Source organism: Odontesthes bonariensis, chromosome 6 (assembly GCF_027942865.1).
Source record: "Odontesthes bonariensis isolate fOdoBon6 chromosome 6, fOdoBon6.hap1, whole genome shotgun sequence".
Taxonomy (NCBI): Eukaryota; Metazoa; Chordata; class Actinopteri; order Atheriniformes; family Atherinopsidae; genus Odontesthes; species Odontesthes bonariensis.
The window spans coordinates 34,975,900-34,988,614 of record NC_134511.1 but is presented as its reverse complement, the minus strand read 5'-3'; the positions used below and the strand labels follow the sequence as shown (position 1 = coordinate 34,988,614).

General features: G+C 41.1%; 1 protein-coding gene across 3 annotated transcripts in view; it reads left to right on the top strand.

Moving 5' to 3' along the window:
• lmx1bb (LIM homeobox transcription factor 1, beta b) overlaps positions 1-12,715 on the top strand; it is a 46,353-nt gene that overhangs the window by 29,412 nt on the left and 4,226 nt on the right. For all 3 annotated transcript variants that reach the window (XM_075468513.1, XM_075468512.1, XM_075468511.1), the window contains 4 exons: positions 9,222-9,454; positions 11,144-11,319; positions 11,830-11,907; positions 12,272-12,338. In XM_075468513.1, the coding sequence (XP_075324628.1) occupies positions 9,222-9,454; positions 11,144-11,319; positions 11,830-11,907; positions 12,272-12,338 (554 nt within the window). The remainder of the gene's footprint in view (positions 1-9,221; positions 9,455-11,143; positions 11,320-11,829; positions 11,908-12,271; positions 12,339-12,715) is intronic.

Sequence of the window (12,715 nt, the reverse complement as noted above, 5' to 3'; positions counted from 1 at the left end):
AATTATATAGTAATTTGGTCAAGTTGAAGTTTAAATAAAACATCCAAAAGTCACATTAGTGCTTATTTTACACATTTTGTTTACTGGACATTCATGTGCCTTAACACACGTTTAATGAGAATAAATAATACAATTTTCTAACACTTATTATAGGAATACAAGAATACATAATAAATTGGAGAAATTTCATTGTGCCAACTAGTTTAAAAAAAAAAACTATTCACCTATAATGTACTCCCTTGAAATAAGTTAGTTTCCTTAGAATACAGGAGTCTTAGATATATGATTATGAATATTGTGATATGCGTTTGTCCCGAATAAAGCAACACAATAAAAATTCCCTCTTCTCATCTATCCCTTTCTTGCACCCTTCAAGCTGTACTGTTTGTCTTCTTTCCTCTGCATTTCTTGGCTACTTTCCCTAGATGTTATCTGGATACTTATATATCTACATAGCTGAATGTTAGCAAGTACAGGAGATGAGTGGGTGGTTGTTCTTTAAATTATGTTTAAGTTTGGATAAATAAATGACAAGAAAAAAAAGAAGATAATGAAAGACAGACCATACCAAAACATCTACATCCGTGTGAAAAATATGACTGCTTATTGACCTTTCTGAGTAGCTAACATGACTCACATTGCTATCTCTATATACCTCTTGGTGTTCTTTCAGTATCTCCTATGGTGCTGGCTTTTGTCTTAGTTAAGACACAGACAGAGAGAATCAAGGGCGAAAAGATCACAAACACTTGAATCCAGATCTTGTGAACAACGTCTAATTCCTGGTTGCCTCACATTCTCTCCCTCCAAACTAATTTTGGGCTTAGATGGATTCTCTGTTAAGTAAACAGAGCCCCCACATTCAACAGTCCTCGGTCACAAGGATCTCCAGATCATCTCTACCCATTAAAACCTGAGCAAACACTTTACTTCACACCAATATGCTAAAGATTGCAAGAAGAGAAAAGAGGGAAACACACAAGGCCTTTTTAAGGCGCTCCCAGATTGTCGCTCTATCTCCTGTTCTACCCTTTAATCCAGTATCTTTCAGTGCTGGTAAACTCCTCAAGATGGACATTGCTTGGTTCAGGACGGAAAGGGGTCAAGCTCCATTGGCCTCTGCACAGAGCTGTGGAATTTTTCATTAGTGCACAGCTGGGTCACAAGTGGCTCCAAAGCCGTCTTAATATTGTGTAGGCCCACAGATTAGGGAGTGGAGAAAAGAAGCCAAAGCGTGATGCTCTCTTCCAGACCCTGTCTTTGCATATTTGCAGACTTGTGCTTTAGAACACCTCATATTACTGTTTGTTTTATTTCTTAGACCCAGAACCTCTGGGTCAATAGTAATTATAAAGCCCTCCAATCCAAATGTTGTTTTTTAACTATTCCTGCGCTGAATCTGTAAGATGAGTCCATTTATTTTCTTACAAGAAAGAAAGTAAAGCATCTTAGAGATGGATGAAGCCTTTACTACGCCATGATTTAATCTTGTCTTTCACTGGACATCAAATCATATTTGTTTGCATGGCTGCAAAAGTTGTGCAAGGATTACGTTTTGTTGCTAACTCCTGTGTCAATCTCTCATTATAAAAGTAATAATTGTCCATATGTGGGAGGCTGTAGTTAGCCATACCGAGGTTCTGAAGCACGTGAGAGCTGTTACACTCAATTTCATAAGCCATAATCACTCAGAGTGGCTCATCAGTGGCCGGCTCTGCTTCTCATCATTCAGATCAACTGAAGCAGAACAAAGAGAGCCACTTAAACATTTATGAAATTTGTGTGGAGGCCAATCAAACCGAGCTTCTCAGTTTCGTGTTGTAACATGTCACATCCACAGTGATGGCCTTTACAAAGTGCTTTACTTACAGGAAAGATAAAGGGCAGTGCACAGAACTCCATAACAGCCTTGTAAGGCACAGTCTTATAATTTCTTTGTTTCAGGATCAACTCCACTTTGAGAACAGGTAAAACTAGACGCACGTGTGTGTGTATGTCAAAAAAAAATCATGACAGTCATAATTTCTTTAGGGATGCTGTTGTGCAGATTATGGGGTCACACTATTTGATCTAGGCTCTGAAAATTGAGTTTAAATGTGATGTTGCTCTCATTTTACATACTCAGCAACAGCAGCTGTCCAAACAGCATCATGTGTGCTTGCCTGCTTACTCTTGTATTTAAATGTGTACTTAGCCTCCTCTGCTGCCCAATACACTGTCCTTTTCACTCCATGAGCTTTGTTCTACCTGTGTGGCTGGGGAGGATTATTTCCATGCTGTTTTCCTGTAGTGACTCATTAGTAGGGATGTGTGAAGGAGGCGCAGTGATGCTGCAAAACAATTTTCGACATTCTGCTGTTGCGTATGGGCCTTTGTATGAACTGACTATATTGTGTGTAGCCTTATATCTCATTTAGTCCAACACCAGTTTGACTTATACCCAATGCCTTCTTCTAAATAACAGAAATATTTGATCTAATGTAGACTTGTTAAAATGATTAAAAATCAACACACATTTTGCATGTTTTAGGCTCTTGCAGTGAGTTGGAACACATAACTCTTCTTCGCTGTGGTTCAGGTGTTGAGTAATTTGTGAACCTTAGAATGAGATCATTTGAATGAAGTTAGGATTTCTTTTTGCAGCTGTGCAGTGTAGCGTAACACACAGATCGGCCTGGGATGTCCGTCTGTACAGGGACTCTGCACATTCCACCACATAGGAGCTCATTCTGCCATAGAAATAAAGTGTCCATATTTATTTTCACACTAGCAGACATGTGGTATAGATGATCCTGGAAACACTTCCCTCCATACTAACTGTAACCGGCGTCGTCTTACAGATTTAGTATTGCTCTGATCAGCAGCTATTACTAAATGTGTTCCCTCTGAGAGGCAGGGCAGGTGCATATGCACACTCTTAACACATCAAACACGTTTCTGCGATTATCTTTGCTATGCCAAGTGCAATCAGCCTGTCTCATTCCTCCCCTGTGGGCACGCAGGCAGGCTATGCTGAGTGTCAGTGTAGGGAACAAGCAGAACCTTGTGGCCAGAGCTGCGTGATGAAGACGGCACCTTTGGGCCATTAGTGGTGTACACATCTCCCGTTAATGTGTTTTACTTTTACCTGCTGGGAGTTTAATTAAAAAACAAAGAGCCTCAATTTAAAGGCCATTATTATGCTAATGTAGTAAGCAAGGGATGGTGATTAAGCAGCTTTTAGAGCTGACTGGAGCTGGCCCTTGGGAGCAGAAGGATGGCACTTTTTATTTGCCTTCATTACTCTCCATGAATCTATGCTCCAAAGAGAAATGCTGATACAATAAAACAAGGTCAGCCAGTGAGATTGCTCATACGAACAGCATCACCACTACTACCTTTTTTGTCTTTTACTATTCACGCAGCTTAAGGCTCGTGTATACTTCGCAGCAGTGTGTCGCAGTGAGCTTGTCGCAGACACGACGCAGTTATTTTTGATTTATGCCTTGAAGCGCTGTCTGCGCTATGTTAATCCCACGCCACAACGCAAGAGGGACAATCACGAACAAACTAGGATTGTGGGTGTTACGGTTACGGAGGTCATTCAACAACAATGCGACTGGACGAATGCGCACTTTGATTGAGATGCAGCTGATCGATCTAGAAATAGAAGAAATATTGCTACTACTGGAGCTGGCAGAGAGGGAAAGAATCGTCACGGTTAGCACGGTTAGCGTCAGCCGGTTAGCAAACCGGAAATACGCATAGTGTAGAGCGGATGTAGAGTTGACCAATCAGAGGCCTCCTTTCTCTCCTCCCTGCGGCACTGTCTGCGGTGAGTTACAATTTTGAGGAGGTGCACCAGAGTGTCTGCGTAGTGTCTGCGTAGTGTCTGCGTAGTGTCTGCGTAGTGTCTGCGTAGTGTCTGCGTAGTGTCTGCGTAGTGTCTGCGTAGTGTCTGCGTAGTGTCTGCGTAGTGTCTGCGTAGTGTCTGCGTAGTGTCTGCGTTAACTGCGACACACACGCAGACGACCTGGTTTCCGAGTATAAATCAGGCTTTAAAGTTTGCTTTTCTAGCAGTCAAATGAAAATAATGAAAAAACTTTTTTCTTTACACTCACAAACCAGTTGCATTAGAGCACAACTCTCTTTTTGAAATCTGCTTTTATCATCCTAGCCTCTGCAAGCAATCACACTCTTGTATTAGCTGAATTCAAGCTGCTATTTTTGGGATTGTATGGTCAACATCCAGCATCCACCGAATGAGGAAGGCAACAGAGCCATACATAACAAATTCATTTTCATGACGTTGAGACAGTTTGTTCATCCATGTGAAGCAAAACATCTGGGGATCAAATGTTTTCCTCTATAGCTAAAGCTCTTGATACAGTTGCTAAAAAGCAATTTCCACACACCAAAGAGTGTCACGGGAGGAGCTAAGAACTGGCTTAGCGACAGTTCAGAGATCCCTGCCATTTGTTGCCTTTCCAGGCAACAAACAGAACAAGATTCAACCTGAAAATCTTGATTAGAAAATTACTTTAAATACAGTAGAACCTTCAAGGCAAAAAATCTGTGTAGTTAGGACAAAACGTGAAAAACTTTACGACAGAAATTTTGTTTGTTTGTTTTTTATTAGCTCGGTATAAAGACTATTTAACACCATTTAACATGTCATAAAAAGTGTGACGTATCAACCTTTAGAGGTCATGACCATGGACAGGCATCCATGGTTGAATTGTCCACATTGTTAGGTAAAGGTACTAAAATTAAAATAGAAAAATGATCTGTTACAAACAAAAGTATTTTAATGAAGATCTATGAAAAACAAAAACACAAGTGTAAAATCTAAATTTTACAATTGTAGTGGATGGAGATGCAGCTCATTTTGAACAGTAATATGTCCAACTGCACCTAATTATAATCTCTATTATGATTTAACCTGCTGATCATTTTCACCCTGCACTGACAGATAGATTAAATTAAGTCACGAGTGCTCTAAACAAATGATAGAACTGATATTTGATTTTGATTATATAAGGTTTCAAGTAAAGTACATAAAAGTTCAACTGAGCTACATGTTTGGTACTTTTCAAATGTACTTAGTTCCACCACTTTGTTGATTGGTGAATTTTACCTTTGGCTAAAAACAAGGTTATGTTTACACATTTTCAGTTTTTATGCCGATGGAAGCGAGCAAGACTGTTATGCAAATTATATTGACTGCATTATTTAGCTCATTGTAGAGAATAAGTGAGCGTATCCTCCAAAATTAGAGCTTTACTGTTCTGCTTTTTCAAGAAAGGGAAACCCTAAAACTTTTTGGTCAGCCATGTTTAGCTGTTGAGAAAATACAGAGTTGTGAAAAATCAGTCAATTTCTTCATCTATGACTTGCCCCACAGTCCTCATCTCTCACCTCTGCTCGATTGGCTTGGCTACAGGTTTCTTCCCCAAACACAAGAGCCCATCTTCAAAGTAATAGCTTACAGCTGCCGCCTGGATAATCCTCATCATCCTCTCTGTCTTTGAAGGGATGCGGTGACATAATGGCCCGGGCTATTCTTCCCCCTAAATTGTTATGGTATTTCTTAGTGTTGTTCAAAAGCAAAAGGGGAGTAGGTGAGACTGTTACACGTGTTGCTAAATGTGGCATGATTATCAAGAGCCATAACCAGCCCCATTCTCTCCCCTCCCCCCCCTTCTCCTCTCTTATTCTTCTGCGTTTCTTTTATCCCACCCTGTTCTCCTGATGCCTATCACTGAGGCAGAAGCATTCAGTGTAATGTCTGTAGCAGAGGAATCACTGGCAGCATGTGGTGAGAGCTTAAGAAGTTGTCACAGTTTAAGTTGCCCGTAATCTGTTCAAAGGAAGAGTGCACAGGTCTCCAAAGTGCCTGGAAAAGGAGAGGAAGAAGAAGAGCCTATGTCCCTCAGCTGTACTTTGTGCAGCCAAAGTGTTCATCAGACATAACAACACTCTGTTGGCTTTTGTTTACTTCATAAGGCTTTTTTTTTGTTTTGTTTTTTTTGGTCCTGTTCACATTTTTGTCTATTTGCTATAGTGTTACAAGCCTCAACAGTGTGATAATCTGTCACAGAGAGGGAGAGACAGCCGTAGATGATGTAAGAAAGAGTGGACAAGGGATTAAAGGTATGTGAACACAGGATTAAAAAGAGGGACGTAATGATTCCTTCGGGACTGAGGTATGTGCTGAGATGGGCTCTTTTTTTTTTTTATGAGTCCTGTTCCAGGGAGGCCTGGGTAAATATTGACAGGTCTCTCTGCTTGAGATGCAGCCATTGATCCACACAGGAGGGTCTCATCACTTGATCTGTGCGCTCAGGTGTGGGAGGAGAAAAAAGAAAAAGCCGGGATGTGGGTTGACATGCTGGTGGTCCCCTTTGTGGTGTCTTTTCTATACAGACTAGCTTGCCAACGCAACACTGAGCGTCATGTTACCGAAGCAGCTGAAAGTCCAGAAAGTTGATTGTAGGTGGATACAAGGCTTAGTGTCTCTGGGATCAAGTAGAGGGAGAAATTGGTAAATGACGACCTAACTCACTTGAAGTTTGATTTCAGACACACATACAGCATCTTTGATATCCCTGTGGATCTTTACAGAGGCCAGTGTAGTCTCTGCTACTAATGGTATCACCAACCCCTGTTCATATGTTTTTCTATATATAAAAATCATAATTTACATCATCTACTCAGTCCCCTGTTGGCATGCTGGCCCAGCAGTCTGGACCTCAAACCACTAATCAGGTAATGTTGGGGAGGTTGAATGGCGTACCTCCCCCTGGTCAACCTTCACTGCTCACACAGTGGTGTTGTTTTAAAGAGCATTCTTTAGCAGCTGAACTTGGAAAGGTATTAAAGTGGGATTAGGCTCCTCCACAATCCACTGCTTGTGTCATTCAGGGAGTTTGTGTTCTCCTCTCCCCGCTGCCACCTCCCCACTCCTCCTCTGTTTGATTGTGGCTAGCCGCAGGAGTGGGACTGACTGTGCCTTTCAAAGGAGAGGGGTAGGGTTAAATCCCTAGTCCACTGCTCCCTGCTAATTCTCCTTGTTCCTTAGAGAAGGATTTACTTCTGCTGCCAGCTTCTCAAAGGCCTTCTCTGCCCATCCGAAAAGTCGGCGTTGCCTTCCTGTGGAGGTGTGGTTGCCATAGAAGGGGCGTCATGCATGGCTATTCCATCTGAGCCCCACTGAGAATGGAGACCGGGGACTGAAAACAGGCAGAAAGTCCGGATTAGACCCGAGGACAAAGCAGGACAGGAAGATTCCAGAAGGGACGAATAGGAATTACAGCAGCAAAAATAATGCAAAGTGACAGAGAGGGGAAATAGAAAAATAATAGCTTACAAGATTAGACCCAGCGAGGAGAAAGAAGAAAGGAAAGAGGGCTGAATGAGAATGTTTTCATCTAGATGAGAAGATTTGAGAGAGTGGTCGTAGGTGAATGCAGACTCCTGGACGTATCAAAACCATGCTAATAAGTCATTTCCTCAACTTTTCGCTCCCTTTCTGAGCCTAAGCCGACAATCATTAGCTAAACATTAGAGTTTGAGCAGGGAACTTGTCTTGACGGATTCATCACTTCTTTTTCCTTTATACCAGCATGTAAGACACTAATCCTTCTAAAAACTAGAGACAAGTCCCTGAATATTCTTTTTTGTTCTTGCAGAATTGAGACAATGGGAGGTTTTTCTCTTTCATTTTCTTCATCTTTTCATTTAATTGCTCTTTTATTTTTTGGTGACCAAACTTGGTGGTTTGTTTAGAAGACAAATCCAGGTTGGCAGCTTACTTCAACGAGAACCATGCTTGTTTGAGAAACATGCCAACATTTCTTTTTTAAGGGATTATCCTTGAGGTTTTTCCATAGTTCAATAATAATCTTCTTAACTTATTGTAATAAATGAAAGATTAAAGGATTTTATGAACCCTGAGAGTGCCAGCTCTGACATCTCTGTTGTGTTGCAGCTATATGATGAAAAAAAAGAGAAGACGCTCAAACTGTCCTCTGCTGAAGGATACAGGTTGTAATTTTCATCACAGTGGATCGATACCAAGAAAGTGGTAAAATAGCCTATTAATTCTTGTAATGTGATTAAAACGACATAAAGTGCAGTTCTCTTGATTCTGATCTGATGAGCAATTATTTTAGGAAGCTGCAGAGACAACAAAAACCACACTTGTTTTCAGCACGCATACAGCTGCTCATACACAGGCACTCACACGTGTGAACACATACACAATATCAGCACTCAATCAGTACCTATAACCGCATTATCATAACAAAACCATCCTTTGGTTTCCCTCCTCTCATATTTACACATTATATTCATCACTATCGTTCATCCCTGTCCCGAACCAGCAGATGATGTCAATTGCTCCTCTCGCTGCCTTGCACAATGAAATAGATGTTCACCACAAATAGATAGGCGGTTGCCAGCTGTCTTCCAGACCAGGGCAAACAAAGAGGCCGCTAATAAATCCAGCTTTACGGCTGGACAAGATCAACCACACTCCCTGCCTTCTTGCTCCATTTAATGTGGCTTCTTCTGAACAACAGAGGTCAAATTAAATGCCTCTCAGTCACCAATAAAACAATGCAAACATCTTCCCTGAAAGGATATAAAAGAAGATGGAGGTGTTGTCAGGGAAATGGTGATAGAGGTAGTGTTGCACCATAGAGGCATGATATTAGACACTAAGATGAGATATGAACAGTCACCAGCAATGAATCATACGCTCTGATATGGTATCTGATGCATATAAAGTACTGTGGATATGAAAGAAATGTGGAAATTGCCATCAAAGGCTTGATTGGATCATCAGATATGGTTATTTATGCCCTAAAACACAATCCAGCCTCTTTTTTAGATTTTGTGGGGAGGGGTTGCCAGTGGCTGAGCTTACTTTAGAATGATGCTGGGCAGGGCCCACCCTAGAAATTTTAACAGATGAGTTGTTGCCAAAGGAGTCACTTCTTTGGCTTACCGCAGGGTCAACGAGCCAACTTCAAAAACACTTTGATGGGTAGGCTAAAGCTTTGCTGAACTGTGACCACAGACAATTACATGGAAAAAAATGCTAAAAATAGAAATAAATGTAAAACACAGGTGTTTTAATGATGAATAATTAATGCTCCTGTTCTTTCTCAAGAATTCACATTTTGTTTCTTTAAACAGCTGAATCTTGTTGACGGTCCTCCTTTTTTCTTGCTCGGTAGGTTGTTTGCGACCAAGTGCAGTGGTTGCATGGAGAAGATCGCCCCCACAGAGTTTGTGATGCGCGCCCTGGAGTGCGTCTACCACCTGAACTGCTTTTGCTGCTGCGTGTGCGATCGCCAGCTAAGGAAGGGCGATGAGTTTGTCCTGAAGGAGGGTCAGTTGCTTTGCAAGATTGACTACGAGAGGGAGAAAGACTTACTCAGCTCGGTCAGCCCGGATGACTCAGATTCAGGTGAGTCCTCTGCACCCTTTAACACAGGAGTGAGAACAGCACCATGGTGCTATCATCATCTGGCACTGAGGTGTTGTATTCTGGATGCTCTATTCCATGACAGCGGCAGCCAACACAGAGGTCCTCCTTAAGGATAAAAAAACGCATCTCACTGGCTTTATTTTTGTATTATTATTATTTTTAAGAAAAACAAACAATTCTAGTTGCTACATTAGTTGCTGAGATGCCTTAGATTTTGCCTGCACCAGAGGCTGTAAAGACTTCTAACAGCTGCAGCTTTTCAAAGGCTGATATTGTATCACATTATATTGATATTGTAATACAGTAGGAAGAGGAAACAGGACCAGGCAAGCCACTCTGTATTAATAGGTATCCATGCATGGGCAGATTCTGGTGCTGGAAAGAATTAAAAACTGTATCAGAGTGAGTGACAGAGGGATTTGGAGCCTTTCTGCCGAAGCCTGCGCCTCCTCTCTTATCAGCTCCAGTGTTCCTCGTCTATAGACTGCACACACAACGAGGCATCACGCCAAGCCTTACTGTTCACTACCATCTGGCTCACATTTAGACATGCACAAAAGCAGGGAATTTGTCAAATACATCTGTGCCTATGTCAACTTTTGTCAACTTGTGGGAATATTTGCTCCGCGTCCGTCTCGTTCTCCTCCATCCCAGTGCGTCGCTCAGGCACGTCTTTTTGTGCACGTCTCCAAATCTTAAAGATGGAGACAATGTCGACATGAGCAGAGGTTAACCTCAGCATGTGGAAGACGAAATGAAGGTTTTCAGGGGAGAATTGTAGACACATATCAGAACCAGATGACAGGAGACAGTGAGGCATCACATATGAGTATCTCCTTTCAGCCACTGAACACCAAAATCATTAAGTTTTGTTAACAGCACTGTTGGTTCAGGATTGAAAGCAATTGTTTTTTTTTTTTTATCTTTACATAGTGACAATTCATATATTTTATCAATTCAGTCTCTGTAAAATATTTACAATTGTAAATGTAAGTAGATATAATTCAATAATATGTAATTAATGATTAAGGGGTTTGGTGACTGGAAAACTGAACTGAGCTGTAAACGTTCCAAGCTGTTGTTTTTCATTACAAAACACATATTGATTACTTGTAATGAATTCTTTTGAGAGGGTGATAGAGCTATGAAACACAGATTTTACTATCTTGAACTCTAATGTTCTGCATATCATAGAAAAATGTACAAACCCATGTAGATTCTGTATTTATTTTGATTCATAAAATGGACAAAAGTTGAATTTCCCTTCTGTGTTACAGGAGATTCATTTCTCACATGAGCCTGTCTTACTTTTTTTCAAGTCACATTTGATGTTGTATTTTTATCAGAGATTGATTTAGTGTAAATCAGACAAAGCTGAGAGCAATAAATTACTAATGACACTGTGTCCGGTTCAGTGACAAATGGGCAAATTTCATTGTGCTCTCCACAGACTTCTGTAAGTCTAATCCTACATGTGGCCTTTTCCTTTTATAATAAATTGATAACAAAGTATCAAAAACACATGTGTCTCCTTTGATTACGCCTTTGTGCTGTGTGAATCTCCTGAAATAGGTAGGAGTGAAAATATATTTATCAGCAAACTGTCAGTTCAGGGTATAGTCGGTTCAAGCTTGTGCTGATGGCACCCAAAAAATACTCTTTCTGCAGAGAAAAGTGATGATGAGGAGTTGGACATCAAGCCCGAGAAAGGCATAGGAAGCCAAGGGAAGGGTGATGATGGGAAGGATCCAAGGAGGCCCAAAAGACCACGCACTATCTTGACCACTCAACAGAGACGGGCCTTCAAGGCCTCCTTTGAGGTGTCCTCAAAACCTTGCAGAAAGGTAAGACAAAGAGTTAATAATCAGCTACAACAAAGCGATGAATTCTTTCTTTTTATATTCCTTGGTTTGGGGTAATAGAGATTTAGATGCTGACCACAAGCCCTACAGTAGTTTGACAAATAAAATTCTCAAATTAAAAAAAATCTCCCCCACCTCCAAGCTGAGCTTTGAAGTGGCAAGCGGCATTCTGTTCTGCGTTAACTGAGACAGACTGCTGTAACGCAGTCCGTCTGCAGCAAATGTCACACTGGGATAAGAGAACTGCTTCCATAGCCTGTGCCCTGAAACAGGCACTGCACTCGATCCAATGCTTTGAAGAGGCAAAACCTACAATCCTCAAAAAGACCTCTGCACTGATTCAGTGTACACTGAAATCCACATGAATTAAAGAGGCAGTATGCCTGCTGGAAAATGTGGCAGATATGTTAAGGAGGCAAAGTATTTCAGGGTGTGGTGGAGTGTTTTGTATTCTTGTGTGATGCTGAAAACATTTTTCCTGGATGTCTGTAGGTGAGGGAGACGTTGGCTGCAGAAACAGGACTCAGTGTTCGGGTGGTCCAGGTGTGGTTTCAGAACCAGAGAGCTAAGGTGAGAGCTACTAATGCAGGATTAACTACATTTAGTTAAAAAAGAAATAAAAAAACAGCTTCCTTTTATTTTAGTCCACCAAATAAATCAAACCTATGTGTGTCAAACTAATCGCTGCATTCTTTCCAAATGCAAAGATCTAAGCTAGGAGTTGCACATCCAGCTCACTGTTGCATTTAATGTCTACATCCTCCTCTTTTCTGATGATTATCTGGCGAAACCTTTGATATTTGACAATGAAGTGCACTCAGATACAGGTTTCATACAGTTCATTCAAGGGTGAACAGCGAGGAGCATAATTTTTAAATTAAAAACAGTATGTTAGTTTTGGGAGTTCCTCACAACTTTGACTCCTTCGTTTCAGATGAAGAAGTTGGCAAGAAGACAGCAGCAGCAACAGGAACAACAGAATTCTCAAAGGCTTGGCCAAGGTACGACGCTGCACATGCCCAACGCATGCAATGGAGGCTCGTCACCTCAGGCGACGCCCACAAGTGTGATGTGGAAGCATAGATTTTGGATAGTTCAATCAAAGATAAAGAATAAGTGATTGAGCTCATGTGCATTGTGTTGTATCTCGTGCTTCATGTCATTACATATGTCTGAATGAGGCCATGACAATGTAATTAAGCTTGTGAAAAGGTGTGCATGAGTAATTCTCTTCAACGAACACTGACTCAGAAAATGTGAGCTTCATCTCCCTAAACTATGCTGGACTGAAATCAAATTTGTGTTGTTATTACTGTTTTAAAAATCAACCTCTAAATATGCCAGTGGGTAAACACGGACACTTCAGAAGTAAGTTGGA